Below are 27,694 nucleotides of genomic sequence, written 5' to 3'. Positions count from 1 at the left end.
CTGTAAGACGAGGAATTATGGCACCGGCTGGGGTTTTAAAGAGTTCCCCGGGCAACAGGAGGGGGTAATAACCAATATGGTGGCATTGGACGTCTGACGCCTGATTACTGGAATTATACACGAGTGTCTTTGCAGCCGAGGAAAATGAAATGTGTGTGTGTTTTAATGCAGGCGTCGATATCGTGCGCCGGAGTTTAAATATGATGACTGGATCTTTAATGTGGCAGATGTTTTACAGACCATAATACTGCCTTTGATGTATTGATCACTTCAGGTTTTTAAATGTTGCTCCTGTGTGACGGATTTCTTTTCTCTCTATCAACATAAAAATGAACTACTGCTTAACAACGTGTATTTTCTTTAAGGAATCGTGAAAACATGTAGAAATGAAGTGATTAATGTGACATTTGTCAGTCACAAAGGTCACGATCACGTCCGAGTTTTAAGCGTGTTGCAACTTCCTGTTGCGTCGAGGTCATGGTCCCGATGGGATTTTTTGTTCGTCTTGGGCTGAACCACATTCCCACCAAATTTCAATTTCAAATTTCACATTCAAGTTTCGGCCCTCTCCACAGGCGTTTGACCTGAGGGGGCGCTATTGAGGTATTTTGCATTGGTTTTCCACAATTCCATTAACTCATCAAATATTTTGCTAGTTCTGTCAGATTTATGGAGCCCTAATAAAAAAACTGTTAAATGTTAGGCCCCCCCAGTTTTCCTTTTGGTCAAGCCCCACATTCTCTCGAAACGCCCCTGTCCAGAAGATCCTCAGTTTACGCCAAATAAAATCTCTAATCTGAGGATTAGTATTGAAATATAAAGTGTCAACAATGCCCCGAATGTTCCAGTGTTTCTCATCCTCTGAATTCAACTGCGCAACAAAAAGATTCAACCAATAAAAACACGTCACGAGCGTGCGACGTCTTAACTCGCCACATTTTTCAATGAAGTTTGGCCTGGTTTGGTTTCAGCGGAACCGGCAGGACGAGGAGGGGAGGGCCCACGGGCGGAGACGACACGCCCTGCCCACTCATAATTGTGTGCCAGTGTGGCTCAGTCATTCGCAGTCTGCTCACTTACGGGAAGTCCACGTTCACGGTGCCGAGACCACGGTGGAAGTATCCCCGCAGCAGCTGCAGCCAGAGCCCAGGAGCGACCGGAGGGAGGAGGCACAGAGTCCGCAGCTGACGCGCCGCACAACCGCCCGCACCGTCACATATCCACGGTAGGACGCGCTTTCTCGGTGTGTGTGTGTGTCGTTATTGAACGTGTTGTGAGTGGGCTTCACTTTGAACGTGTTGTGAGTGGGTTTCACTTGCTGTCACGGCACGCAGCTGCTGGTGCCGCGGTGTGAGGATGCTCCTCACACCGCGTTCAGAGGGGACGTGAAAACAGAGGGGACGTGAAAACACGCGGCTGCTTATAAACACTGTGATTTTGATTTCAATGACGTGTTCACTTTCTTTATAAAACCATGGAGCGCGGAGCGGACACAGCGCTGCGCCGCCTCCGACTGCGCGGCGGCGGGCAGACAGCGCCGCAGACAGCGTGGAACAGCTGCGGGAAGCTAGCAGCCGTTCACCGGAAACAGGGCGCACCAGGCCTTCAAAACAAAACACAGCACTATTAATTATTATTAAAAGAAAAAGTATGCATTGTGTAAGTTATCATAATCTTTATAATCATGTTAGTTTCTAAAGCTCGTAAAGTTTACACAACGTTGCTAAAACAGCAGCAGCAGATCCACAGATCGCTGCATTCCAGTGATAACTAATATCAGTGAGTTTACACTTGCGTAACTTCTGTGAACCTCTGAAGTAAGAGATCAGGAACGATACAGACTTGACATGAAGATGAACTCTGATATCTCCCCTAACATCCTCAACTCCTGCTCTCATGTCAGTGTTTAGTGTCTCTCTCTCTCTCTCTCTCTCTCTCTCTCTCTCTCTCTCCCTCTCCCTCTCTCTCTCTCTCTCTCTCTCTCTCCCTCTCCCTCTCTCTCTCTCTCTCTCTCTCTCTCTCTCCCTCTCCCTCTCTCTCTCTCTCTCTCTCTCTCCCTCTCTCTCTCTCTCTCTCTCTCTCTGAGACGTCTGAGGTGTTCCCTGCAATAAGGACGACGTCTTCTATTCAAGAAGAAACTGAAACCAAATAAATTGGAAAGTAGAGGCAAAACCTTTCCCATAGACATTTAATCAAATGGGGTTCTTTTTGCAACTAGTGGAGCTGCCCCCTGGTGGCAATCCAATATAATCTTACTTCCTGATTAGCCTCCGTAGCAAACTGAAAGACGAGGTCCTTTCAACACTCGTAACTAACTTTGAAGCGGTTTTAAATATTTAATACTACTCAATTTATTACGTATTTAATTCTGCTCAAATTAAAAAGTTGGGACAGTTCCTTGTTAAACGCTAAATCGACTATTAAAATAGTAACTTCTCGTTCTTTTGTTGCTTCCTTTTTCTTTCTTTTTTTACATCCAAAATATTTTTTTGTTTTGTTTTACTTTGAAAAGTTGTACCGGAAGTAGCGTGTTAACAGCCTCTGGTTTGACGCAACCGAACGTGAAAACCTGCTTTTTTTTTACGGATTATGACAACATTAAAAATCGTCCACATTGTGGACTGTGGACTGTCCCAGTGATGAAGAACAGAAGAAGACTTTTGTGTGTGTGCGTGTGTGTGTGTGTGTGATGACACACACCTCATTAGCTTGTCTCCATGTCACAGATCTGTATGATTTAGTCATGTGACTTTATTTCTCACCTTTATTTCAAAGCCGGACACTCTGGGTTAAGGGTAAGGGTTAGGGTTGAGGCGTTTTCAAAGAAATACTGGTTTCAGGTCCTGAAACCAAAACCTGTTCTGTGTGGACGGACCCTGAAGAGTGGCCAGGCCTGTTTCCCTTCACAGTGTGGAATGTTTTCACCTGTGGACAGAAACTCCCGACATGCGTTTATTATAATAAGAAGAAGAAGATACTCACTACATGCATTTAGAAGAAGAAGAAACTCCCTACTTGCATTTATAAGAAGAAGAAGAAGATACTCACTACATGCATTTAGAAGAAGAAGACGAAGATACTCACTACATGCATTTATAATTTATTATATTATAATTTATAATATAATGCATTTATAAGAAGAAGAAACTCCCTACATGCATTTAGAAGAAGAAGAAGAAGATACTCACTACAGCTTAACTGCAAAAAGAAAATCTGGTAAAAAAAAGCGTGAAAATAAAACTTTAGGTTTATTCTTCATTTGTCTTTTAAATCTCATCTTAAAACTTGTCACAGTTTTAATGAATATTTTCTGAAACCTGAAAATGACGACGTTGTCAAATATCTTTTCATAGTTTTTAGAGTTTATTACAGTTATTAAAATAAAACCTAATGATGAATTGGCGCGGTCCTGAAGGACTCTGGAAGTTTGTCGTGGTTTCGGTGGACGAGTCCAGTTTCGGTTGTTGACTGTGATGCTGCGTGTGTTTAATTTTAATACGAAAGACAATAAAACGTCTCATTAAAATGGGCGTGATGCACTTATATTTTCCTGTTCTTGGATTGTAAGAACCTTCTGCTGTGTTGATTGATTTGTGGGGGAGGAGTTAAAGTCACAGTGTGTGTGTGTGTGTGTTTATCTACCTTCAAATCACTGTTGTGTTTACACAGGAAAGTAAAAGTAAACTCCCATGACGGTCTTTATATCTATTGTCTTACTTACTTACTTTTCTAATAACTCTTCAAATCTAATTTCTGACCTTTTCAAACTCGTTTGCTTTGTGAACTCTGAACATGAAGTAAACGCTCATCACGGAGATTAAATCCAGGGGATTAGAGGACATGATCCAACAGGTTCTTGACTTTGTTTAGTTTTAGCGTTGGCGATGGTGGAGTCACTTTGGTATAAGAAGTGAAAGAACCTCTGGTTTACATTTAATACACAAGGAAACGCTTCAAAATCAGAGTCTTTGTAAATAAATAGAGTCACGAGGTAAATGTGTCAGAGTTTATGTCACGTGGGCTAACTGTAGCACGTTATTAGCGCAGCTCGCTAACACGTAAAGAGCAGGTACAAAAAAACTAAACTATCTCGAGTCGAGTCAAAACTGTTTATTGGAAAAATGCCATTTGAGGACAATGAGTCCACAGGACAAAACTATGCTGCTGCGTCTGCATTGATGTTAGCCTGATGCTAATATTACTGAGCCTTTCACACTGTGTGTGTGTGTGTGTGTGTGTGTGTTGTTAACAAACAACACTGATCAAATACAGAGTTCTAACACTAAATTTAAATCTCACCATGTAAGAGCTCGTAGCCTCCATTTCATTTCATTTGTTTAGTGACAGCAGCATCGTAGACCAGATCACAACAGATCTTCATAAGAGTCTGGAATCAGTGAAGAATTCAACATTTTTCCCCCCAAGTGTGTTTGTTTCATCAAATCAAGGCTTTTGTTTCTGAGTTTCTGAGTTTCTGAGTTTCTGAGTTTTTCTGTGCTGTAAGAGGAAGAAGAGTCAGCTGTAGTGATGAAGCTGTACCTGATCAACCTCCCGTCAGTCAGTCAAAGTGTCCTCATCGATTCTTCACGTCAGGGATCACTGAACACGTTAAACATTCACACAAACGTTCAGAATTCAAACACAACGAGCCGATGGATGGCAGACGTTTATCCCCCGCGTGTAAATGTTTACTGTGTCGTTTACGGCAGCGCTGAAGGAAACAAAGCGTCGTGTCATGAAAACAGCAAACGTTCTGAGACTGAAGTGGTGAAGCGGTCGATAAAGACGTGAAGCCACGGAATCACTATTAGTCCAATACTGGGCTAAATCACTGGGTCAGATATTTGGTCTTTGTAATGAGTCAGCACAAATGTGTTACACACACATTCATACGTTCATAAACGCTCTAAAATCAGAATATTCACACCAGTAACTGCTCAAAGTCAATATATTTTTTTTTTCTGTGTTGGAGTTAAAAACTAAAGTGTGATGAACATGATGAACATTTGTAAACATTTTCTCATCATAACAAAGATCCTCTTAAAGCTCCACCCTCGTCGTCTTTTCTTCTTCTTTCCTCGCACATCCTCGACAGAAATCCATGTTTTTTACATGACGTATTTCCACGTGTGTCATTCACTCTTCCTCCTCGTCCTCCTCTTCCTCGACATGCATGCATTATTTCCCTCCTCTTCCGCCGCACAGAGCAGCAGCAGCAGCAGCAGCAGCAGCAGCAGCAGCAGCAGCAGCAGCAGCAGCAGCAGCAGTGCAGGCGCTGCAGAGCCGCGTGTCTTCCTGCATCTTCACAGTGATATAAAGGTGTGTCTGCCTCGTCTTACTGAAGAGTAACTTTAGTAAGTCCTCACTAATGACAGTTTATTTCTGACTCTAAACTGCTCATTATCTTTAATGTCGCCGTTAGTCATTTAGTCTTTTAAGATTCAGGGCTGTAAGTTTTTATTAAAACAAGTTTCTGCTTCTTAAATGTGAATATTATTTGGGTTTCTTCAAAATAAATCCTTCAAACTGAATCTTTTTGGTTTGTGGACGAAACAAATCAACGTTTTCTGACTGATTTGATGAACTGAGCGTTTATTCTTCGAGTTTACGAGGAAACAATGTTCCACTCTTATTTAATAATTACAGTAAATGAAGCTGTGCTGTTTGATTTTGAGCGTGTTTTTAAAGTCCTGTGAGGACCGTGAATTCCACCACAGTCCGTCGGTTGTTGAGCCGTCGCTTACGTCAGCGTCTTTTGTGCGACACAAACATGTGAGTGACACGGTGAAGCTTCTCAAACCAGACGAAGCTGTTTCTCCTCATTCCTCGACACAGCGACACATCACACATCACCTGATGTTTGCTTCCAGCTCTCACGACCGCACGTACGATCCCGTCACTCAGCGCAGGTTTGTTCAGCTTGTGTTTTGGTGTTTGTCGTCATGCCAGCGCGGAAAGATGTTGTTTACTGAGACAATAGACATGAAGTAAAGAAGGCGACACACGGAGCCTTAATGAAGACAGACGTGTGCTTGTCTGCTTCTCACGGGAGGAGCAGCAGCTTTGAACCAGGCGACACATAGTGAGGAAGATGAGAACATCATCCCTGATTTAACCTTTTTGCCTCATGTTTCCTGAGGGAGGGCTCGGTTCATGACCATCCTTCAGCAGACTCTGACACAGATGTACACAGATGTACACAAATGTACACAGATGTACACAGATGTACACAAATGTACACAGATGTACACTGATGTACTCGACTTGATTTCAAAGAGAAACCCTTTGAAGGGTCCGTCATGGCCCACATGAGTCCGGCAGACCTGAGCAGAACCTGTGTTTGCAGCTCAGCTGTTCACACAGTTTCAATCAAAGCAGAGACAAAGAAGACGAAGAAGACGAAGACGAGCATTGTTTGAAGTCGTGTGAACAGGTGCACCTGTACCCACACACCTGTACGACACATCGCTCAAACAAGGCCCGTCATCATCATCATCATCATCATCATCATCATCATCACAGCTGGAATGAGAACACAACGTGTGCGTCAATCACTCGAGTGTGCAGCCAACGACGTGAGGCAAGGAATGCAGAACTCTCTGTTTCTCACATTTATTCCTTCTTAGACTTTTTAGGATTCAAGAGTCCTCTGAATTATGATTAATCTGAATGATTAATCTGAATGATTTAGGCCGCTTTTAAACGACAGAAAAGGGACTTCATTGAAGGCTTCGTCTCCGTCTCCGTCTCCGTCCCTGTCTCCGTCTCCGTCTCCCGTGGACCTCCAGACTGTGACGAGCTGAGTGACCCTGAACCCCACATGGACTCGGGTGGTCTGTTGGCAGCATGTGGCAGCGAGGTCCAGTGACCGGCGCCCCCTGCAGGCTCTGCTGATGCCGTCAGCTCACAGGTCCCAGGTGTCAGTGTGTGGTTTCTGCTCATGCACACGTGCAAACACACTTCCGTGTTCAGACACATTCAGAGTCATGTTTGTGTCTTAGCAGAAAACATTTCCCATCGACGCTCAGTAGAAATCGTATTGATATAGAAACACGAGTGACTTTAGTTTACACACCAATGTTCTCTGGTTTCTAAACGACGATACGACACGTCGTCTGTCGTCTGGAGGAAAATAAGCATTTACATACGTGACGACAGCAGTTCAGAGGTCGTTGTTGTTGATGATATAATGATCACGTACTGTAAGATTGTCTGAGTGCTGGATTTAGCTTGTTGACGTACAGCGAGGACACGTGGTGAGTCCATTTAACTAAGAGGACATCATCAGAGGCTTCTTCTTCTTCTTCTTCTTCTTCTTCTTATCATCGCCTCTGTGAAGCTTGTGTCGCTGAGACCTCGTGGATCGGTTTGTTGAGTTGTGCTGAAGGTGAAGTCGCTGCACCTGTTTCTTTCAGCCGCCTGTCAATCAAAGCGTCTTTCTTCCACCTCCACAAGACGAGCAGGAAGAGCAGGATCTGTGATCTGTGAGGTGCAGCCTCTGACAGACCACGACGGTCTGGACCGACGGGTCGCACCAGCTCTGCCGTGCACGTGTGTGTGTGTGTCCTGTACTCTCTTTTCTTTTCAAGGCCGGAACATACCTGTGTGTGTGTGTGGCAGGTATCTGGCAGGGGCTGTTTACTTTAGAGCGCCTTCATTTGTTAATTCATGTGATCGATATTTCCCCCGGAGTATCGATTATCCATTTATCAGCAGATACGTTGACACACACCCGTCCTCAGATAAAGCTTAACATCTTAAATCCGGGTTTTATCGAATGAAACATCCCATCAGCACCAGAGTCGACGTTTTACCTCATTTTTGTTTCTCCTCCTTTTTCTCTGCAAGACCATGTTTTCACTCCAGTGCCAGGAAGAGCGCAGCCTCTTATAATCCGTCCCTGGAGTCTTGTATCCAGCAGAAAACCAGCGCCTGACACACACACACACACACACTCAGCATTTTTATTCTTTTCAATCAGAAAACCTGTTTTAATTCTTGACTCGTTGACAGATTCTGGACGTTTAGATGACGTCACAGTGTGTTCTGTGTGGTTATGGGATGGTGTTCCCATAACTACACTGACCAAACATGAGATTATGGTATAGAGTTTATCCTGTGTAATTCTGGATTACGCTAGTGTTCAATAAACCTAATCTGCATGTGGACGGATTCTCATCAGCTGGTGTCGATGCTCCATTAATTATGAACGTGTGTGTGTGTGTGTGTGTGTGTGTGTGTGTGTGTGTTGGTCACAGATATTGGTTTCCATGCTGGCACTGGTGTGTGTTGTTCAAAAAGAGGGAGGAGTCATTAAAGATAAGGCGGTGTGTCGTGCCTCACTGAGGTTTCAGGTTGATGCTGATGCATATTGTAAATGTGATGAGAGCGTGTGCACGTGTACATGTAAGAGTTATTCACTGCTCTGCTGTTCATCTCAGGATCACCCCACATGCACTAGAGTCTGGACGTTCTCCAGAGGTTGTCTGGACTCTGGATGTTATCGTGTGTGTGTGTGTGTATGCAAATGTCTGCAGAAGTCCGTCCACAGATTGTCCTGAGATTCCTCCGTCAGCTCCCTGGTGTCCTCTCTGGACAATGTTCTAAGTGAGTCCACTGGAGAATGCAGCTCATGAAACTGCAGGTCGTCCACAGCCCGTGTTCGGTCCTCTGGTTCATCTTCAGAGAAGCTTTGGCTTCTATTTCCTGGAGTTCTTGCCTGAAACTGGCGTATCGTTGAATAATCATACAAACCTACAGTTTCCAGATCTTTTGTTTTCCATGTCATCACCCAGATAAACATGAGCGAGTGAATCTCACTGATCCTGAGTCTGTAATGTGTCGAGCGTCAAAGAAACTCGACACAAAGTCTTTCAGGAAAAGAGCGGTCGCTTTGTCGTGGTCTAATAAGACACGTCGTTATTAGAGTGAATCATAAACATGAAACATGGAGGATGTGCAGATCCCGCCCTCTTCCCACATTAAGATAATGAGCCTGCGTCTGTGGCCGAGTCTGTTTCTGTCGTAAATCATCAATTACAGCCTCTTACCATTGTTAACTGCGTGTCTCCATATGTGAGCGGGGCACGATGATGACTCTTCTGTCAGCCGCTGAGATAATGGCCGCCTCAGATCCATCATGAAACAACCACTGGGCTCCATCAAACGCACACAAACGCACACAAACGCACACAAACGCACACAAATGCACACAAACCCAAGGTCCCTCTACACTCCCCCACACACACACACATAACAGTGCTCAGTATCAGTGTGTCGTCCTGAGACTGAACGATGAATCATTTCTTTGACATGATGCTTGTTAACGGATCTGCGACAGGAAGTGCAGCGCAGTGCACTCTGGGAAACAAATCTGACCATCAGCTGTGACTGCTCTGCGACGTGTCAGAACACGGTCTGTTCACAAAGTGTTGATCACATATAGATTATAGATTATAGATTATCACAGCAGCATGTCGAGTGGTCAGTGAGACGCAGATTAGATAAATGCAGGAAACGTGTCACTTTCAGGGAAGCTCAGCTTCTCCGGGAGTGGGCGGAGCCTTTTCTGTCTCAGTCTCACGCAAAAGTTTGAAACATTGTTTGTTATTTGCTCATTTCTGTTTGTTTATAACACAATAATCATATAATACAAGTTTATAGCAGATTTACATAACTGTCACATTCACTTGTTTTGTTCGTAATTCATTTTTACTGTACGATGGATAATTAGAATAATCCATTCTTGTTCCTGAGTGAAGACAGATTTAATCTCATTTACAGAAACATTTCACAAATCTGACGTGTATATAAACATAACATAAACATATGTGTGGGCGGACACTTTTTAACCTAAATATATTCCTTTCAGATTCAAAATGCACATTCTAGAAGCGCATGAGACAGTTTTAAGTAATTGTCAAGTTACAGGAAACAGACAAAGAAGCTAAAGTATCCAGTGACGACGTAAAGATATGAATGGTTTCCATGTTTAACTGGTGAAGAACACACAGAACAATGAAGTTCATTCTTTGTTGCAGTGTTTTTAAGATTTGACAGCTTTGAAGGAAGTGTTGTTTTATGTAGTGAAGGTGGCAGGAACACTCACTTCCTGCCACGTCCTGCCACAGCGAGACACGCCAGTGGCTCTGTTTTTGTGTGGGATTCAAACCGCGGATCCCGTCCGTCTGAGCCTGAGCCAGGTGTCACCACCTGACACCACAGCACCAGGACGCTCCGTCACACAGACACCACGGTGTAATTACACAATCTCCCGCTACCGTTACACGCGGTGTAATGACACACGTGAAACACAAGCTCACACTCACCTGTGAGGCGTGACCTTCATACACATAGACCTTCATTTTATATTTATGTATATATATATATATATATATATATATATATATATATATATATATATATATATATATATATATATGAATTGGTTTTGAAGCAGGAGCTCGATACAAAAACTAAGACCTGGTGTCTGAAGGTCGCTGTAGATCCCAGACGTTTGAAGGAGTCTTCAGTTCACTCTGACGGTTAGATTCTCACTAATTATGACTCACTGGACCTTTAATGTTGCTATATAATTTAATATAATGAGTTAAATTAGTTTAGAGCGGCTGTGGGGGTTTCCCACACACACACACATATTTATACTGTGTATACAGGGAAAAAGCAGCAGTCACCATGGCAACATTTGGACACTAAAACACAACAGGAAACACTGACATCTAACGTTGTGTGATGACATCATTGAATAAACAACATGGAGAAGTTGAGCAGTCAGTGTTTCCTCAGCAGTGAGTCATGTTGTGTTAACGTCTTTAATCCGAACACTGTTTGTTTGATGTGAGAATGAATGAATGAATGAATGAATGAATGAATGAACTCGGCACAGAAACTTGTTTGGTAAATGTCAGTAAATGTTGATCCCGGTCTCAGATCAGTTTTTTCAGTGTGAGTGATTATTTTGTGTCGTGGAGAAAAGAAACCTCGCGATGTTCAGGTCGTTTATCGATCGCAGTCGTTGACGACGGCGTTCTCGCGACGACACGCGAGAGATTTGTGAGGGGAAGACGTCATGTGACCGGCAGTGGTGTTGGGAGTGAGCGAGTGAAGGAGGCGCTGATGTGGTTTATGAGAGCTGTGAAGGACGGGACTACGGTAACACTAATCTTAGCTCATGGTACGTTTATCTAATCTTTATTCTATAGTCGTTCCCCGCACTCACACGCTCACACACACACACGCACACTCACACACACACACACGCTCACACACTCACACACTCACACACTCACACGCTCACACGCTCACACACTCGCACGCTCCCTGTAGGTAAAGACAAACATGGACTCACCCTAACCTGAGATTATCAGACGTGTGAATGCCGTGACAAACACAGACGATCTCTGCAGGTGTTTAAATGTCTCAGTTACAGTCACAGGTGTCACAGTCTCGACCTTCAGATTTAACCACGCCCCCAGTGTCTTTAAGGTGAACACAGTCGTGAGTCTTTTATTGTCACTGTTATTCAGCCGCTGTGGACGTTGACTCATGCTTCTTTAATTATTGGCTGCATTTTTCAGCATTTTCCTCCTTCTATTTTCCCCACACTCTCACCGACGCCTCCCTGCTCCTTCCAGCGCCGTCGCCTTTTGTCCGTGTATAACGGCGTCAGTCAGCGTGCAGCTGTGCAGCGTTCTTCTTTCTTACCCACGTCTCCAGCAGCACTCGGCTGACCCACTCATGCAGGGGCGGCTGAGCGGAAAGACCGGAGAGCTGCAGAGCTGCAGAGATTCAGAGCTGCAGCGATTCAGAGCTGCAGAGCTGCAGAGATTCAGAGCTTCAGAGCAGCAGAGCTAGAATAAAACTTGGAGTAATATCCAGTAGATGAGCCTCAGTGAGAGCCATGCTCAGTGTCAGTGTCAGTATCGGTAAATCACCAGATCTGATATCAGACGGAGAGTAAAATGAAAATCAGCAGCAGCATTTTCGCCGAGTCATGTTTTCAGCTCTTTTTTTCTTCTTTATGGAAACAACTGAGTCACTGTTTCACAGCTGGAGAATTCTATCTTTAAAAGTCTAAAATGACGTGATGTTGTGATTATTCCACACTGAAGCCTCGCTGACGGTCACGGGGGCAGGTGAGAGGTGAAGCTGTGTGTGTGTGTGTGTCTGTGTGTGCGTGTGTGTAACCTTAGAAGAATGCAGTGTGTGTGTGTCTGTGTGATGAATCTGGGTCGTGTGCGCTCGTTCCAACTCTTTTCCAGCCGCGGGAACATTTCCATTGTCAGGCGTTAATCTGTAGTGACTTTCAGCTTCTCTGCCCTTGTCCTCGCGTCCACAGGGAATCTGTGTCCTCGCGTCCACAGGGAATCTGTGTCCAGCACAGAGCTGGGATGTCGTGGAGCGTCAGCACAGGACCGTGACTCTGACCTCTGACCTCTGACCTCGTCACGTTCATCACGTCTGTTTCAAATCTGCATTCGTCGCCTGCTCTGTGATTTATAGATGCAGGAAGAAAAGAATCAGTGTAACTGTCAACACACACACACACACACACACACACACCTTTCTCCTGTGTTTGTGCAGGGAGTGTGTCGCTGAGTGTGTAAACACAAGATAGTTTGTAATGTGGGACGCGTCGGGCTCAGGAGGATTTGTTTCTCATGTCAGGAGTGAAGACATGAGAGACACGACGTGTGTGAAGACATGAGAGACACGACGTGTGTGAAGACATGAGAGACACGACGTGTGTGAAGACATGAGAGACACGACGTGTGTGAAGACATGAGAGACACGACGTGTGTGAAGACATGAAAGACACGACGTGTGTGAAGACATGAGCGACACGACGTGTGTGAAGACATGAGAGACACGACGTGTGTGTGAAGACATGAGAGACACGACGTGTGTGAAGACATGAGAGACACGACGTGTGTGTACAAATCATCGCTGCAGTGAATCAGAGAGGAAAGAGCTGAGCGAGCGTCAGGAAGACTCCAGCAGAGACGCTGTGGTGCAGGAGTGCGCTGCTGTTGTGGTTGTTGTTGCTGTTGTAGGTGTTGTCTTTGTCGTTGTTGTAGTTGTTGTTGTGGTTGTTGTCGTTGTCGTGGTTGTGGTTATTGTTGTAGTTGTTGTTGTGGTTTTAGTTGTAGTTGTAGTTGTTGTGGTTGTGGTTGCACACAGATAAGCAGCAGCATGTTTGTACAACTGAACGGACGCCTGGAGTTCAGATTCTTACGGGTTCTGTCACGGGTGACTGGTTCTAACATCACTCATAAGAACCTGAACTCCCATTGGACGACACCAGCTGTCAATCACTCCGGAGTCCGTCCAAATCTGTTCAGAAAATGTAGAAAAATGATCTTAAATGTTTCGTTTTGTCCACAAACCAAAATCTTTCACTTATTTTTCATGATTTCTTTGTTATTTGGAGCAAAGAAACACTTTAAAACACTGAGTCATCATCGTCATCATCGTCGTGTGCTGTGATATTGTATTGATTCTGCATCGATGTGGTCTGTATTCATATTTCACTTAAAGCTGCTTTACTCTACAGTCTTACATTCACACATTCACACATTCACTCCACGGTTACCCTTTAAGACACAAATCAACAATAATCATAATTCACGGCCTGTTGTTAGTCTGTGTCTGTGAAGACGAGGACAAAGTCTGAAAATAGTCAATGTTTGACGTGTTTGAATCAAATAAAATCTCCAATAAAACACGGGTCAATATGTAAAGATGAGCAGTTACGCAAAGGATGCTGGGAAAAACGGCAAACGAGCCAACGAGGCTGCAGTCGAATAACAGACGCTGAAGAACTGTGACTTTTACTGCTCTCATACAAATGATTGTGTTTAGATGAACTCACACACACACACACACACACACACACACACAGATAAAACCATGATGTGGAAGCAGCTCCAGATTTACTGGAGAGCAGACACAGTCCATTACAGCAGCAACTGATCCAATTAAAGCTGTCACACTAAAGAAAGGAGAGGAGGAGGAGGAGGAGGAGGAGGAGGAGGGGGGACGCTGAAGGGCAAGTCTGGGTCACTTTATCTTAGGTAAATGTGTGTCTTGCAGTCTTTTGTGAGACGTTGGTCAACAGCGTTGTTCAGACGCTCAGTGTGACAGACTTTGTGTGTGTGTGTGTGTGTGTGTGCGTACGTGTGTGTGTGTGTGTGTGTGTGTGTGTGTGTGTGTGTCAGCTGCCGTCAGACTGACCGTGAACATTCTCCTGTCTCTGTAACTCTGAATATTCATCTCATTTGCATATTATTAGCACATTTCCTCCGCCTCTCTGAAGGTCAAAGCACAAACAACTGAAGTGCATATGTCACTCACTCTTATGCTCCGCCTCCTTCTGCAGGAGCGGCCTGAAGCCCAGGACCTCGACGGGTCGGGAGAACACAGGACGGACGGATCGAGCAGACCGACGGACACCTGCAGCAGCAGCAGCAGCAGCAGCAGCAGCAGCAGCAGCAGCAGCAGCAGCAGCATGGGCTCCATCGCAGAATACTACGCCGGCAAGAGCGTCCTGATCACGGGAGCCACGGGCTTCATGGGCAAAGTCCTGGTGGAGAAGCTGCTGAGGTCGTGCCCCGAGGTCAAAGCCCTCTACGTCCTGGTCAGACCCAAGGCCGGACAGTCCATGCAGCAGAGGGTCAGCGACATGATGAAGTCCAAGGTAAGGTTCAAAGTCACATACCCAGGTCTTTCTCTGGAAAGGCAAGGGTTCTCACCACTGAGCCACCATGCCCCGCCCCTCCATGTGAAACCAGATAATATTAAAAACTGAGAAATGAGTTTGGTTAAAATCGGAACACGACGTTGACATGGCGGCAGACATTTTTCTCACTTCCTGTCACGGTGAAAATTCCCCAAAAATTCCTCAAGAAACTTTGTGTGACCATGACCCGACTTCTGGGGGCGCTATGGAGCTGTGAGAGAGTTCATGTTGTTCTGTTTAGGTTCAAGTTTTCCAAAAGTACTTTTCCTGCCATTTTAACGTCAACTCTGTCAGAGCACTGAGGCCACGCCCCTTTGAGGTAGAGAAACGCCCTTAACGAGTTTCTTCAACACTATCCGTTTTTGTTTTGACCAAATGGCCAACCTCTGGGTGGGCGGAGCTAATGGAAGTACATTAGAAATGAGTTTAGAATCATGAGAGCAGCGAGTTTACCGAGGTTGGTTAAAATCGGAACAACTGTGTGTGACTTAGACACGATAGATTCTGGGGGGGCGCTATAGGGGGCGCTATAGAGCCCTGGGGCAACAAAAAGGTTTGTGTCCTACGCCACTTTCGCACTTTTCGCCGACCCAATCTCTGTGCCAAATTTGAAAAGTTTATATTTGGGTTAACTCGCTCAGAAATGAAGACGACGTCGGAGAGTAATCATCATCATCATCATCATCATCATCATAACAATAATCAACGCCATAATAATAATAATAATCATAATAATAATGTCAGCAGGAACAGTAGGTCCCTCCCTCTTGGTGCCAGCCTCTGTTGGCTCTAATAATTAACTCTACGATCGTCTGCGTTCATCTCTCAGCACCTCAGACTTTCTCTTTGAGAACATCAGTTTTCCAAAGATTCTGTTCTGTACTGAATGTCCTTTAGTGTGGATGGATGCTGAGTTAGCATCCACGCTAATGTTGTCCACTCTTCATTATTGATCACAAACGTCCAGTTTGTTTCAGGAGGACGTTTATGTTCGTACACACTTTATTGACATTAAATAAATTTTTTTCATCATAACATGAAAGTATTGACTGCTTTGCTCGCTCTGTTTTCTTTTTATAGAACTGTAATGTTTTTATTAGCCTCAATTTAACTGACGACAGATTTTTTACGATGCATCTCTAAACGATAACGATAAACGTCGGTTTATGTGAAAACGTTAATTAACTGTGGATAAGAAGGAGCCTCCCGCATCTCCAAGGTGCTGTCGCTGCTGCAGCTGCTGAGTATTTTATGAAACCTGACAAATAAACAAATGTTTGTGCTAATCTTTCACATAAACCAGCTGCACTAATCTAATCTAAAGTATATTAAGAATAATTCATTTGTTGTGTTGTTTGAGATCATAAAATGGAGGTGCATCATGACTAAACCTGGCAGTTTAAGGGTTAAAAATGAATATTTCATATGTATGGAAAGGACTGATATCAATATTTACAGCTTGTACTTTTATGAGCACATTTTGGTGTTAACGTAACTTATTTGAAGGCGCGTCTGTGTCTCCTGAATGTTGTATTTCGAGTGTAAAGTGACAGCCATAATCATCCTGATACTAAAACTGTGACTCATTTTTTTATTGTGAAACAACGAGTGACGCAGGTGATTTTTGAATTCCAACATATTTCCATCCTCAGGTGATTTTTCAGACACGAACAATGACAGTCATTTATTTATGTCGCTGGATCTTTGTCGTCAAACTAAACTTCATCACAGTCGGCCATTGTGTAACCACCAACACCAGAGTCACATGACTCACAGGGACGAACAGGGACAAATGGGGACAACGTGTGAAAGCTGACGACTATTGTGCAATCAAATATGACTCCTGGTGTCTGTGACACAATAAAAGTCTCCCGGTGTTCAACTGAGAGAAAAGTGTCAAGTTACACGTTCTTTTCCATTTTAACTTAACTTAACTTACCTTAACTTAACTTAACTTGTGCTGTATAAATTAAATGGATTGGATTCAGTGATAATTCAGTAAATCATATCAGAATCATGTCAGCGTGTTGATGACCTTTCAAAAAGAGGCTCCTCCCTCCCTCCCTAACAGAGTATTTAACCCTTTGACCCTTCACTGATATTCACTGATATGGATGTGTGAGTGATCTGCTGCTCGTCTCATTCTCACAGTGTCTGTTATCAGGACACACACACACACACACACACACACACACACACACACACACACACACACACACACACACACACACACACATATACACACACTGGCTGTCAGTCCAGAAGTGATGTCATTAAATTTCCACGCCGAGGCCTCGAGTACCACTTGGTATTCATGGTTGTTCCCTGGTCGTTCTTCCTCTTCTTCTCAGAATGAGGATAATTCATGAAGGGGAACGGTGAGTCGTCCTCTTCCTCCTTCAGGCCACACCAGTATCTTCCTTTACCACCTGTTGCTAGGTAACCACCTCCAGATCTGTCTGATGGAGCTGCCCCGAGCAGGAGAAGGACACGCTGATAGGAAAGTGATCGTCAGCGAGCGCTGACTCTGACATTTGAGCGGTGCCTGTCTGCCTGTCTGTCTGTCTGTCTGTCTGCCTGTCTGCCTGTCTGCCTGTCTGTCTGTCTGTGAGGGACGGGTTCAGGTGGGAGGTGGAATGTTCGGGGAAGGAAAGAGAGCTCTTTACGCTTCAGGGCGTGACCTTTGTAGAAGACGTTGACCCTGAACGCCTCATGGACGATTATTGATCGGAACTCGTGCACCAAAGGTTCATGAAATCACTCTGAACTCAGATTACAAGACGCACTTTCATTGACTTTCCTTGAAAGACTTCAAACCTTTGTTCAGACCTCTGTGGTCAGATGATGTTCTTCCTCTCATAGTGTTCTTCTTACATGTATGTATTTATTTATTTATTTAAGCGTGCTAACTTTTTAGTCTAAACTAAAACCTCACCACGAACCATGAGCTTCATTCCTGAAATAGCAGAAGTCGTCATGTGGCGCCGTCTCTGCTGCGTCTGTTCAGGAAACTCGTCCCACCTGTGTTCTCTGCACTCCAGGAATTTAAAAAATCCCTCTGTGTGTGTGTGTGTGTGTGAGAGAATGTTGTCGCTCTCTGTCACGCACATGATGATTGTCACTCATTATTACTGCGACGTCATTACGCAGTAATAATGAGTGACAATCATCGTCCTGATGCAACGGCTGAGTGATTGACAGCTTGGCGTCTGAACGCCGCTGCCCCAGATTTACTGTCCTCACGTTTGTACCGATCGTCCCTTCAATCCTTCACCACTCCCCGTCAGTCAGTGAGTCAGTGAGTCAGTGAGTCCGTCCGTCCGTCTTCACACTTTCCCATGAGCTCCCTCAGTGATCTCATCTTCAGCGTCCGCCTCTGTCGTCTGTGGACGAGGAAAAGCGCCGTGTGTCACGTCCTCTGATTCTGACTCGTTTATCCGCCGCGTGTCAGGAAATGGAGGTCACTGCTGAAGGTGCAGCTGCTAATTGCTTCTGTCTGACACACTTTTAGAAAAACCTTCCTCTCTACAGTTATTCAGCGTCACAGTTACAGTTAAAGAGAGGAAACGAGCTAGAGATGCTATCATGGAGGTCTGCGGAGTAAGCCGGGACTTTAATGGTTCTTTATTTCTCTGAACGTTTGAGTGAATCTGAAGTGGGTTCATGGTCAGAGAACGTGTGAAAGTCGGCGTTCCTCGTTCCAAACACGACGTCAGGCTGACATTTCCCTGAAGTTCCGGCGTCTTCTGTCTCTGTGGTCGCGTGGGCTCGCCGTGACGAGAGCTCAGTGCTGTTAAAGTGCAGTTAGAGAAGAAACAGCAGCTCAGAGAAAGTGCCACCAGTGTTGGGTTTCTGTGAAAGGATCGATCTCCTGGTTCAGTCCCAGAGAGGAGAGCTGTGACCTGATATTATAAGACACTTCTTTATCACCACAGACAGTCAGAGAAACACAGACAGGCGGCGCTTTGTCTTCCTGCTCAGAGTGGGCCGGAGCAGCCTGGCACAACAACACTTATCATCCAAACAGCAAAACAATGCCACCATCCCACAATGCCTTTCTCCGCCCGCGACAAAGAGCCACTGTGAAGGTCGCGATCTGTGGCCTCATTCATGAGTCTGACCTCGCTGCTCTGTCCCCGCTCACACACACACACACACACACTGTAAAACTGTCGTCCTCAGAAGAGTCGACAGTAATGTAATGTAATGTAACGTAGTGTAGTGTAACGTAGTGTAGTGTAGTGTAGTGTAATGTAATGTAACATAACGTAATGTAATATAACGTAATGTAATGTAACGTAGTGTAGTGTAACGTAACGTAATGTAATGTAATGTAACGTAGTGTAATGTAACGTAACGTAACGTAACGTAACTTAGTGTAGTGTAGTGTAATGTAACGTAACGTAACGTAACGTAATGTAATGTAATGACAGTAACTGAGTTTCTGTGTGACTGCGTGAGCAGCTGAGACTGAAACCACAACCTGACCTGGGCTCACAGCACGTGTCGGCTCACATGGCACCGAGCCAGAGGACGGACAGACAGACAGACAGACAGACAGACAGACAGACAGACAGTGTTAATAACTCTGCTGTGTATGTCTCTTATAAAAGGAAAGTTTCATAAAGTTCACCTACAAATGCAGTTTTAACCATAAAAGGAACAGAAAATAATAACTTTAAATATCTGGCCGTTATTTACAGTTTACAGCCCATTTAGGATCGTGTATTAATCATTTCATATGCAGCTGCACTTCACAGCAAAAAGAAAAGACTGACGTACACGTTATGACAAACACTGACTCACGTGACCGTGTGTGTCTTCTGTCTCTGCAGCTCTTTGACCGCGTGCGCGAGGACGACCCCGACTTCCACGAGAAAATCATCCCCATCAGCAGCGAGATGATGCAGCCGAGTCTGGCCATCAGCCCGGAGGACGTGGAGAAGCTCACCGCCTGCATCAACGTCATCTTCCACTGCGCCGCCACCATCCGCTTCGACGAGCAGCTCAAGTGAGTGCACGACAAACCGCGTCACTCTTTAAAACCACATACAGAGACTTCCTAATATTTCCTATTTAGGAAGTCTCTGTATGAGACCTGATATTAGGTCTAATATCAGGTCTAATATTAGGTCCTAATGTCAGGTCTAATATTAGACCTAATGTCAGGTCTAATGTCAGGTCTAAAATCAGGTCTAATATCAGGTCTAATGTTAGGTCTAAAATCAGGTCTAATGTCAGGTCTAATGTCAGGTCTAATGTCAGGTCTAATGTCAGGTCTAATATCAGGTCTAATGTCAGGTCTAATGTCAGGTCTAATGTCAGATCTAAAATCAGGTCTAATATCAGGTCTAATGTCAGGTCTAATATCAGGTCTAATGTCAGGTCTAATGTCAGGTCTAATATCAGGTCTAATGTCAGGTCTAATGTCAGGTCTAATATCAGGTCTAATGTCAGGTCTATTGTCAGGTCTAATGTCAGGTCTAAAATCAGGTCTAATATCAGGTCTAATGTCAGGTCTAATATCAGGTCTAATGTCAGGTCTAATGTCAGGTCTAATATCAGGTCTAATGTCAGGTCTAATGTCAGATCTAATGTTAGGTCTAATATCAGGTCTAATGTCAGGTCTAATGTCAGGTCTAATGTCAGGTCTAATGTTAGGTCTAATGTCAGGTCTAATGTCAGGTCTAATGTCAGGTCTAATATCAGGTCTAATGTCAGGTCTAATGTCAGGTCTAATGTTAGGTCTAACGTCAGGTCTAATGTCAGGTCTAATATCAGGTCTAATGTCAGGTCTAATATCAGGTCTAATGTCAGGTCTAATATCAGGTCTAATGTTAGGTCTAATGTCAGGTCTAATGTCAGGTCTAATGTCAGGTCTAATGTCAGGTCTAATATCAGGTCTAATGTCAGGTCTAATGTTAGGTCTAACGTCAGGTCTAATGTCAGGTCTAATATCAGGTCTAATATCAGGTCTAATGTCAGGTCTAATATCAGGGCGATTGGATCCACTGGCATGAATCACATGTGCTCAGGTGGTACCAGCTCATTACAGGCGACAGGGAATGGAGGAGGAAGAGGAGGAGGTTATTCCAGGACACACGTGTGTGTGTGTGTGTGTGTGTGTGTGTGTGTGTGTGTGTGTATCTCTGAATAGAACCCAGCACATGACACAGTGTGACCTCAGCATCTTCACAAACAGTTCTTGTACAGATTAGATATCAGAGCTCTTCAGGGTTGTTGTGTCTCCTGAGTTCATTGCCAGCTGGGTCCTGGTCCCTGTCCTGGTCCCTGTCCTGGTCCCTGTCCTGGTCCTGGTCCTGGTCCTGTTGTCATGTGGAAAAGCAGAAAGTGTGTGTTTTCACATGAACACAAGAGCAGATTGTGAGATAGTAACACCCTCTTTAAAAAAAGCCTTTTATCTCATGCACGTCTTTGGCTTTCCTCACACACTCTCTCTGTGTGACAGACAGACAGATAAACTGTCTCCCCCTCTCTCTCTCTCTGTGTGTGACAGACACGCCGTGCAGCTGAACGTCCAGGGCACGCAGCAGCTCCTCAGCCTGGCTCAGCAGATGCATCACCTCGAGGCCTTCATCCACGTCTCCACCGCGTACGCAAACTGCAACCGCAAGCACATCGACGAGGTCATCTACCCGCCGCCCGTCGAGCCCAAGAAGCTCATCGAGTCTCTGGAGTGAGTGGGCGGAGTCATCAGTTACGTCACTGCAGATGATCTCAGTGTTGGAACAGTTGTGCTCGTATTCTTCCATCACAAAGTTTGACGTGAATGTTTCCAGTAACCATGGCGACAAAAATCGCAAAGTCATTTACACACACACACACACGTGAAAAAACGATCAGAACCCCGCCCACTTTGGAGCGCCACGGTGTCGTCACATGACCTGAGACTTTTCTCACTTAAATCAAAGTTTTGATACGTTTGGCAGTTTTTAAACAATCACAGTTTAAGTTTTGTATTTTTTTTGGGTTGTTTACAGATTTTATAATGAGTGTGTGTTGCAGGTCCATGACAATAATGACAAAAATCTCCCACACACACACACACACACACACACACACACACACACACACACACACACACAGGTTTTGAAGTAAAAGCAACTTTTTGTGCTTCTCACTGACTCAAACATCACAGTCGACGTCTCCAAGCTTTATCTCGTACTCTCTGACACGGATTATCTTGGATTATCTGTGTGTGTGAGACTGATGACACTGTCTTTGTCTCAGATGGATGGACGACAGCATCGTGCGAGACATCACGCCGCGCCTCATCGGCGACAGACCCAACACGTACACGTACACCAAAGCGCTGGCGGAGTACGTGGTGCAGCAGGAGCAGGACAAGCTCAACATCGGCATCATCAGACCCTCCATCGTGGGAGCCAGCTGGCAGGAACCCTTCCCCGTGAGTCCACCGCGTGGCGTCAGTCACAGTGAGTGAGTGATGAGAGGGTTATTATCTGAGGATTAACACACGCCTCTTTTCTCGCTCTCCAGGGTTGGATCGACAACTTCAACGGGCCGAGCGGCGTCTTCATCGCCGTGAGTTTCTTTAAAAGCACAAAGTTTGAGTTGTTTCTGGATGATTGTTTGTGTGTGTGGTGAAGAAACCGTGTGTGTGTGTGTGTGTGTGTGTTTCAGGCGGGAAAAGGAATCCTGCGAACGATGAGAGCCAACAACGACGCCGTGGCCGACCTGATCCCTGTGGACGTGGTCATCAACCTCACGCTGGCTGCAGGCTGGTACACGGCTGTGCACAAGTGAGTCGTCAGATCCTCCCCATCCTCCCGATCCTCCCGATCCAGTTCATGCTTTGATTTCTTGTTTTAAGACTCCAGATAAAGTTGAACGTGACATTTGTTTGATTTGATCGTGTGTTTGAAGAACATCGTGTCCTCGCGTCCATGTCAGCGCTTCTGTTTTTAAGGATTTATCTGTGACAAGATAAATATTCACATTTAAGAAGCTCAACTCAAATCCTTCATTACGACGTTTACCACGTTTACAGCAGCAAACGCAGAAATAATAAGAAATAGAGAATACAGACTCATTGACAGACGAGTTCCTCGTCTGTCAGTGAAAGTTTGGATAGTTGATGATGACACGTGCACGAGTCACCAGTGAGCGTTCGTCAGCTTCTTTATTATGAATATTTTGAATATTTGTCTTTTTACTGATTATTTGGAGACATGGGAAACAAATGGATGATGAAGACATTGTTGTGACGCTGTTGTCTCTCTGCTCGCCTCACAGACCTAAAACTGCTCTGGTTTACAACTGCACCACCGGGGGCATTAACCCCTTCCACTGGGGAGAGATCGGTACGTACACACACACACACACACACACAGACACACACACACACAGGAAACAGGAAGCTGCTCTCGCCACTTTTATTTCCTCCTCCTGCTTTATCTTCATCATCATCATCATCATCCCAAATCAATCATCCACTGTTGTGACAGACCATCATGTCCCTGTGTGTGTGTGTGTGTGCGTGTGTGCCGCCCTCTGCTGGAAGGAGGTGGAAGATGGAATAAAAAACATGCTTCCTTAATTTAATCAGATTATTTTCCATTTTACGCTCTGTTAGATAACTTTATTATTATTATTATTATTATTATCGTCCGCGTCCGTGTCTTTCCTCTCAGATTAGCAAACAGCTGGCTCGTGGTGGGATTACGGCTCGTCGCTGTGAGAGCGCAGCGGTGGTCGAGCCACATGAGAGCGAGGGATGAAGCTAATCTGAAAGCCGAGGGTCAGAGGTCACGGAGCAACAGACACCATTAGACTGAAATGAAAGCAGATTAAAGATATTATGGGATGTCATGAAGCTCAGGTTTGGTTTCCTGATGTTTGACTGCGGACGACTCAAGGCTACGGTGACAACAGCTGACTGTCACCTCACATCTGGTCGTCCCGCCCCCTGCAGCCACTACATGGCTGTTACCATGGAAACTGACCTGGTCCACGTGTGTGTGTGTGTGTGTGTGTGTGGCCACATGGCTGCTCTCAGGAGGAGACATGGAGTTTGTTTCTGTGAAGTCCTGAGTTTATTTTTGAGTTTATCTTTAACTCAGAGACATGAGCTGAAATGACCCAACATTCAGAATATTATATATATATATACATATATATACATGTTTCTTCTTCTCTGTTTTCACAGAGCATCATGTGATGTCCACCTTTAAGAGGAACCCGTTGGAGCAGGCCTTCCGCAGACCCAACGCCAACATCACCTCCAACTACCTGATCTACCAGTACTGGACCATGGTCAGCCACAAGTTCCCCGCCTTCATCTACGACCTCTTCCTGCGTCTGTGTGGACAGAAACCACAGTGAGTCCTGCTGTGTCCTAAAACCTGAGTCCTGCTGTGTCCTAAAACCTGAGTCCTGCTGTGTCCTAAAACCTCTTCTCCTGGTCTCGCCCGTCGCTGCAGGATGATGCGCATCTTTAATCGTCTTCACAAGGCCATCAGTCTGCTGGAGTACTTCAGCGGACAGGACTGGGACTGGAACTCCGACAACATGAGCATGCTGCTGGGCCAGTTAACGCCCGAGGACAGGAAGGTACCGCTGCTGTCCCACGTTCACTTATTATTCTCATCACGTTCAACTTAAGTGACTGTTGTGGAACTTAAAAATGAAGGATGAAGTATTTAAATGAAGGATGAAGTATTTAAATGAAGGATAAAACCTTTAAAACTTAGAGAGAGAGAGACTGACAGCAGCTGGTTGTACTGTTGTGTTCCTCACATTTAACTGCAGTGAAAACAATTCCCATGATGCCACGCTGCTTCCTGATGTCATCAAATCAGGAGAGAACCTCGACACATTTAAGCATTTAAGCAAATAATAATAATGAGGATGATGATGATAATAACAAGCTCATTGTTTGGAAGCTTTTCCTTGTGATTTTACGTTAAAAGGATGAATTTTGTCTCAGTTGTATGAAGAAGCCCGTTTGCACCCTCTAGTGTTGGAACGTGGAACTTCATGTTGATGTTTTTTCCTCTTTTCTGTTTGTCAGACGTTTAACTTTGACGTGCGTCAGCTGAACTGGCCCGAGTACATCGAGAATTACTGCATCGGCACCAAGAAGTACGTCCTGAACGAGGAGATGTCCGACATTCCCGTTGCCAGGCAACACCTGAGAAAGTACGTGCACGTATTCATCATTTCAGAAATGAAGTGGAGTAGAAAAATGCTATGTTGGTTCATTTTCTTATTCTTTTAAAAAGCAAGACAGACGGATATGTTAAATTCATATATTTTTACATTTTAAATCGTTTTTTTTATTATTATTATTTTGATTAAAAAAATGCCACATTTTGATTCATTTCCCTTTAAAATATCCAATCTTTAGTTGGAGACTGTAAGGATTTGATCATTTCTGATATTATTTGAGTGAACGCACAGTTTCACTGTCATTTACAGATTTCTTCTGTCCTTGTTCATGTCCACAGACTGAGGAACATCCGCTACGCCTTCAACACTCTGCTGGTGGTGTTCATCTGGCGGGTGTTCATCGCTCGGTCCCAGATGGCCGTAAACATCTGGTACTTTGTGGTCAACCTCTGTTTCAAGTTCCTCTCGTACTTCCGTGCGTCCAGCACCCTGAGCGACTGAGTCTTCCTCGCCGACGGCAGCCCTCGCCTTCACATTCAGAGGACAGAACCTTCGGAGACTCTGTCCGTCCGTCCGACGACGAGGAGGAAGCTTCAGATCCTCGTCCTCCAGCGTGGATTCAGGCAGGACTCTCGACGAGTGAAGCCCTCAGGATGGTTCACAAAAAAAAGAAACAAAAAAATGGGTCTAGTCGCCATGAATGATTAGATAATTTGGAAAATCATCCGGACCTGCACTGTTTACGCCTTCAAACAAGTGTTGTCGTTCATTCTGAACCTCCTCCTTCTTCTTCTTCTTCATCTTCTTCTTCTTCTTCTTCTCAAAGTGGCCAATTATATATGCAACAATAATTCCCCGTGTGATTCCCACCTCGTTTTCCACGCCATCGCGTTCCTTCCTCTTGAATCGACGTACGCCGCCTTGCGGTGATTTTGATTTTGATTTTTCTCGTACTTGAAAGCAGCAGAGCTTCTGCGGAGGACGGTTTTGGAACGTCTCGTTCCTCTGATTTGGACGTCTGTATGTCTTTGTCTTTGCGTCACGTGTTATCTACTGCCTTTTCTACGATCACACGCGCAGACGTTAGCTGGCATTAAAATGGTATTAAATCGCTCCAGCTGTGAGAACATACAGATGTGCCCTCCTCCTCCTGCTGCTCCTCCTCCTCCTCCTCCTCCTCCTCCTCCTCCTCCTGCTGCTGCTGCTGAGCTTCATTCACCACGTCTCTGAACGGATGGTCGTTGTTTGTCTTTGAACGCTCATCCACGTTTTTGCCCGTTTGTACAGCGGTTTGTACTGAAACTAAGTTTACTACTTTTACATCTTTATACTTGTGTCAAAGGCTCGTCTAAATATTACGTGGTAGACCTTGGCAGTGTATTATATATAAATAAGAGTTCACCAGAGTGGAGTTTATTTGTATATCCCAGTTTGACATATTGTACAATGTTTCCCACTAGATTTTCTAAGACGTACCTCAGCAGACGAGGGCACATTTTTCCATGTTATTTCAGGGTTGAGGTGAAAAAGATCAATTATTATCGTGAAGGAAATGCCAAACACAACAGTCTTAAATGAGAGTCTGAGGAATGACTTCAGTGGATAAGTCTAATATCAGTGACGTCAAAGATTGTGTGCCTCTGTTGTGTTAGTGTTCCTCTTGAGTCACAGAAAAACTCTTCAATCCTCCTGAATCCAGAAGTAGGAAGAGATTTTTCATTTGTTTCCCGAGTTTCTGACGATCGGCTAACGAGATGAGAAACGATCGCAGCTCGGAAAATTGATTTAAAAAGTCTTTTAATTGTTAAAAATGGACGGAGAAGGATAGAAGAGTGACCGCCTGTGACTTAAATGTAATCCTAACACCAACACCTGACAACCATCAGCGTTTTGAGCGCTTGTTGAATTCTGTTGCAAACTGGATATTTCAGTTTTATTTATATAAAAGAAAAAGAACGATATTTGTGAACCGGTCGGTGAAAGGGACAGATTATGAAGTCATAAAGATTGTAATATATAAAGTAAAATGATCTTTTTTTTTTTTTTTTTTTTTAAATGTAGCGGGCCCAATATGGAGCCTTGCGGGACACCACACTTAATGGAGGGATAAATAGGCTGCTATTTTTTAAGCAAGACAAGCTGTTAATGATGTACTACATGTTAATCTGGGCCTAAATCACAAATGAGGGACTCCACTTGATGGTCGGTCAACCTTGACCCCAGTTTGGAAGCTCTGTAAATACTCGAAATGTTGCGTTTTATTCTTATAGACTTACCAAAAAAAAAGAAAATGGATTTGACTGTTGACTTGGGCTGACAGGATTGTACCACAGAGCTTCCGACAGAGTCTACCAGAAGTGTTCAAACGTGTGACGGGCAAGTCTGACTTTCACTAAATAAACAGTTTCAAGAAAACTGGACAGTGTTATTATGCGGGTTGTTTGGCTCGACTCTTGACAGAATACAAATACAACTGTTGAGAGCCTTTATATACGGGGGGGGTGAAAAAAAAGGGACAAAACGAAATAAATGTTTATGCAAAGCCCACGTCTGTCTGTAATCCCGGTTAACTGTTAACTTAACCTTAAAGGACCAGCGAGCAAACTGGGCTTTGTCAGAACTGTTGTCACGGAGCTTTCAGGGCGAAAACGGCAAACACATAATCGATAATGTCATGTTATTCTTTCTGTGTGTCATTTGCAACATGTCGATTCCCTGCTCTGGCAGCATTTCATTCAAGTTTGCTTGGCAAAACTGAAATAAACCAGAAAAGAACCAAAACAA

At 44.5% G+C, this 27,694-nt stretch overlaps 1 protein-coding gene across 1 annotated transcript; it reads left to right on the top strand.

Moving 5' to 3' along the window:
* Window positions 1-1,056: 1,056 nt before the first annotated feature.
* si:dkey-97m3.1 (fatty acyl-CoA reductase 1) lies at window positions 1,057-27,694 on the top strand. Its single transcript, XM_058625662.1, has 12 exons — window positions 1,057-1,225; window positions 14,399-14,716; window positions 19,594-19,769; window positions 21,276-21,455; window positions 22,010-22,187; window positions 22,280-22,324; window positions 22,424-22,542; window positions 23,036-23,103; window positions 23,949-24,120; window positions 24,223-24,352; window positions 24,813-24,940; window positions 25,249-27,694. Exons 2-12 carry the CDS (start codon window positions 14,528-14,530, stop codon window positions 25,409-25,411), a joined length of 1,548 nt encoding a protein of 515 aa, XP_058481645.1. The 5' UTR covers window positions 1,057-1,225; window positions 14,399-14,527; the 3' UTR covers window positions 25,412-27,694.

Source organism: Solea solea, chromosome 3 (assembly GCF_958295425.1).
Source record: "Solea solea chromosome 3, fSolSol10.1, whole genome shotgun sequence".
In the NCBI taxonomy this organism is placed as follows: Eukaryota; Metazoa; Chordata; class Actinopteri; order Pleuronectiformes; family Soleidae; genus Solea; species Solea solea.
Note: the sequence above shows the minus strand (reverse complement) of the source record. Positions and strands in the feature narration are given on the sequence as shown.

Bases quoted from the DNA above. Each gene is read 5' to 3' on its own strand.
- si:dkey-97m3.1 (XM_058625662.1), top strand. From the start codon at position 14,528: ATGGGCTCCATCGCAGAATACTACGCCGGCAAGAGCGTCCTGATCACG. The intron at 21,456-22,009 runs GTGAGTGGGCGG...TCTTTGTCTCAG, and splicing joins AAGCTCATCGAGTCTCTGGA to ATGGATGGACGACAGCATCG. The intron at 22,543-23,035 runs GTGAGTCGTCAG...CTCGCCTCACAG, and splicing joins TGGTACACGGCTGTGCACAA to ACCTAAAACTGCTCTGGTTT.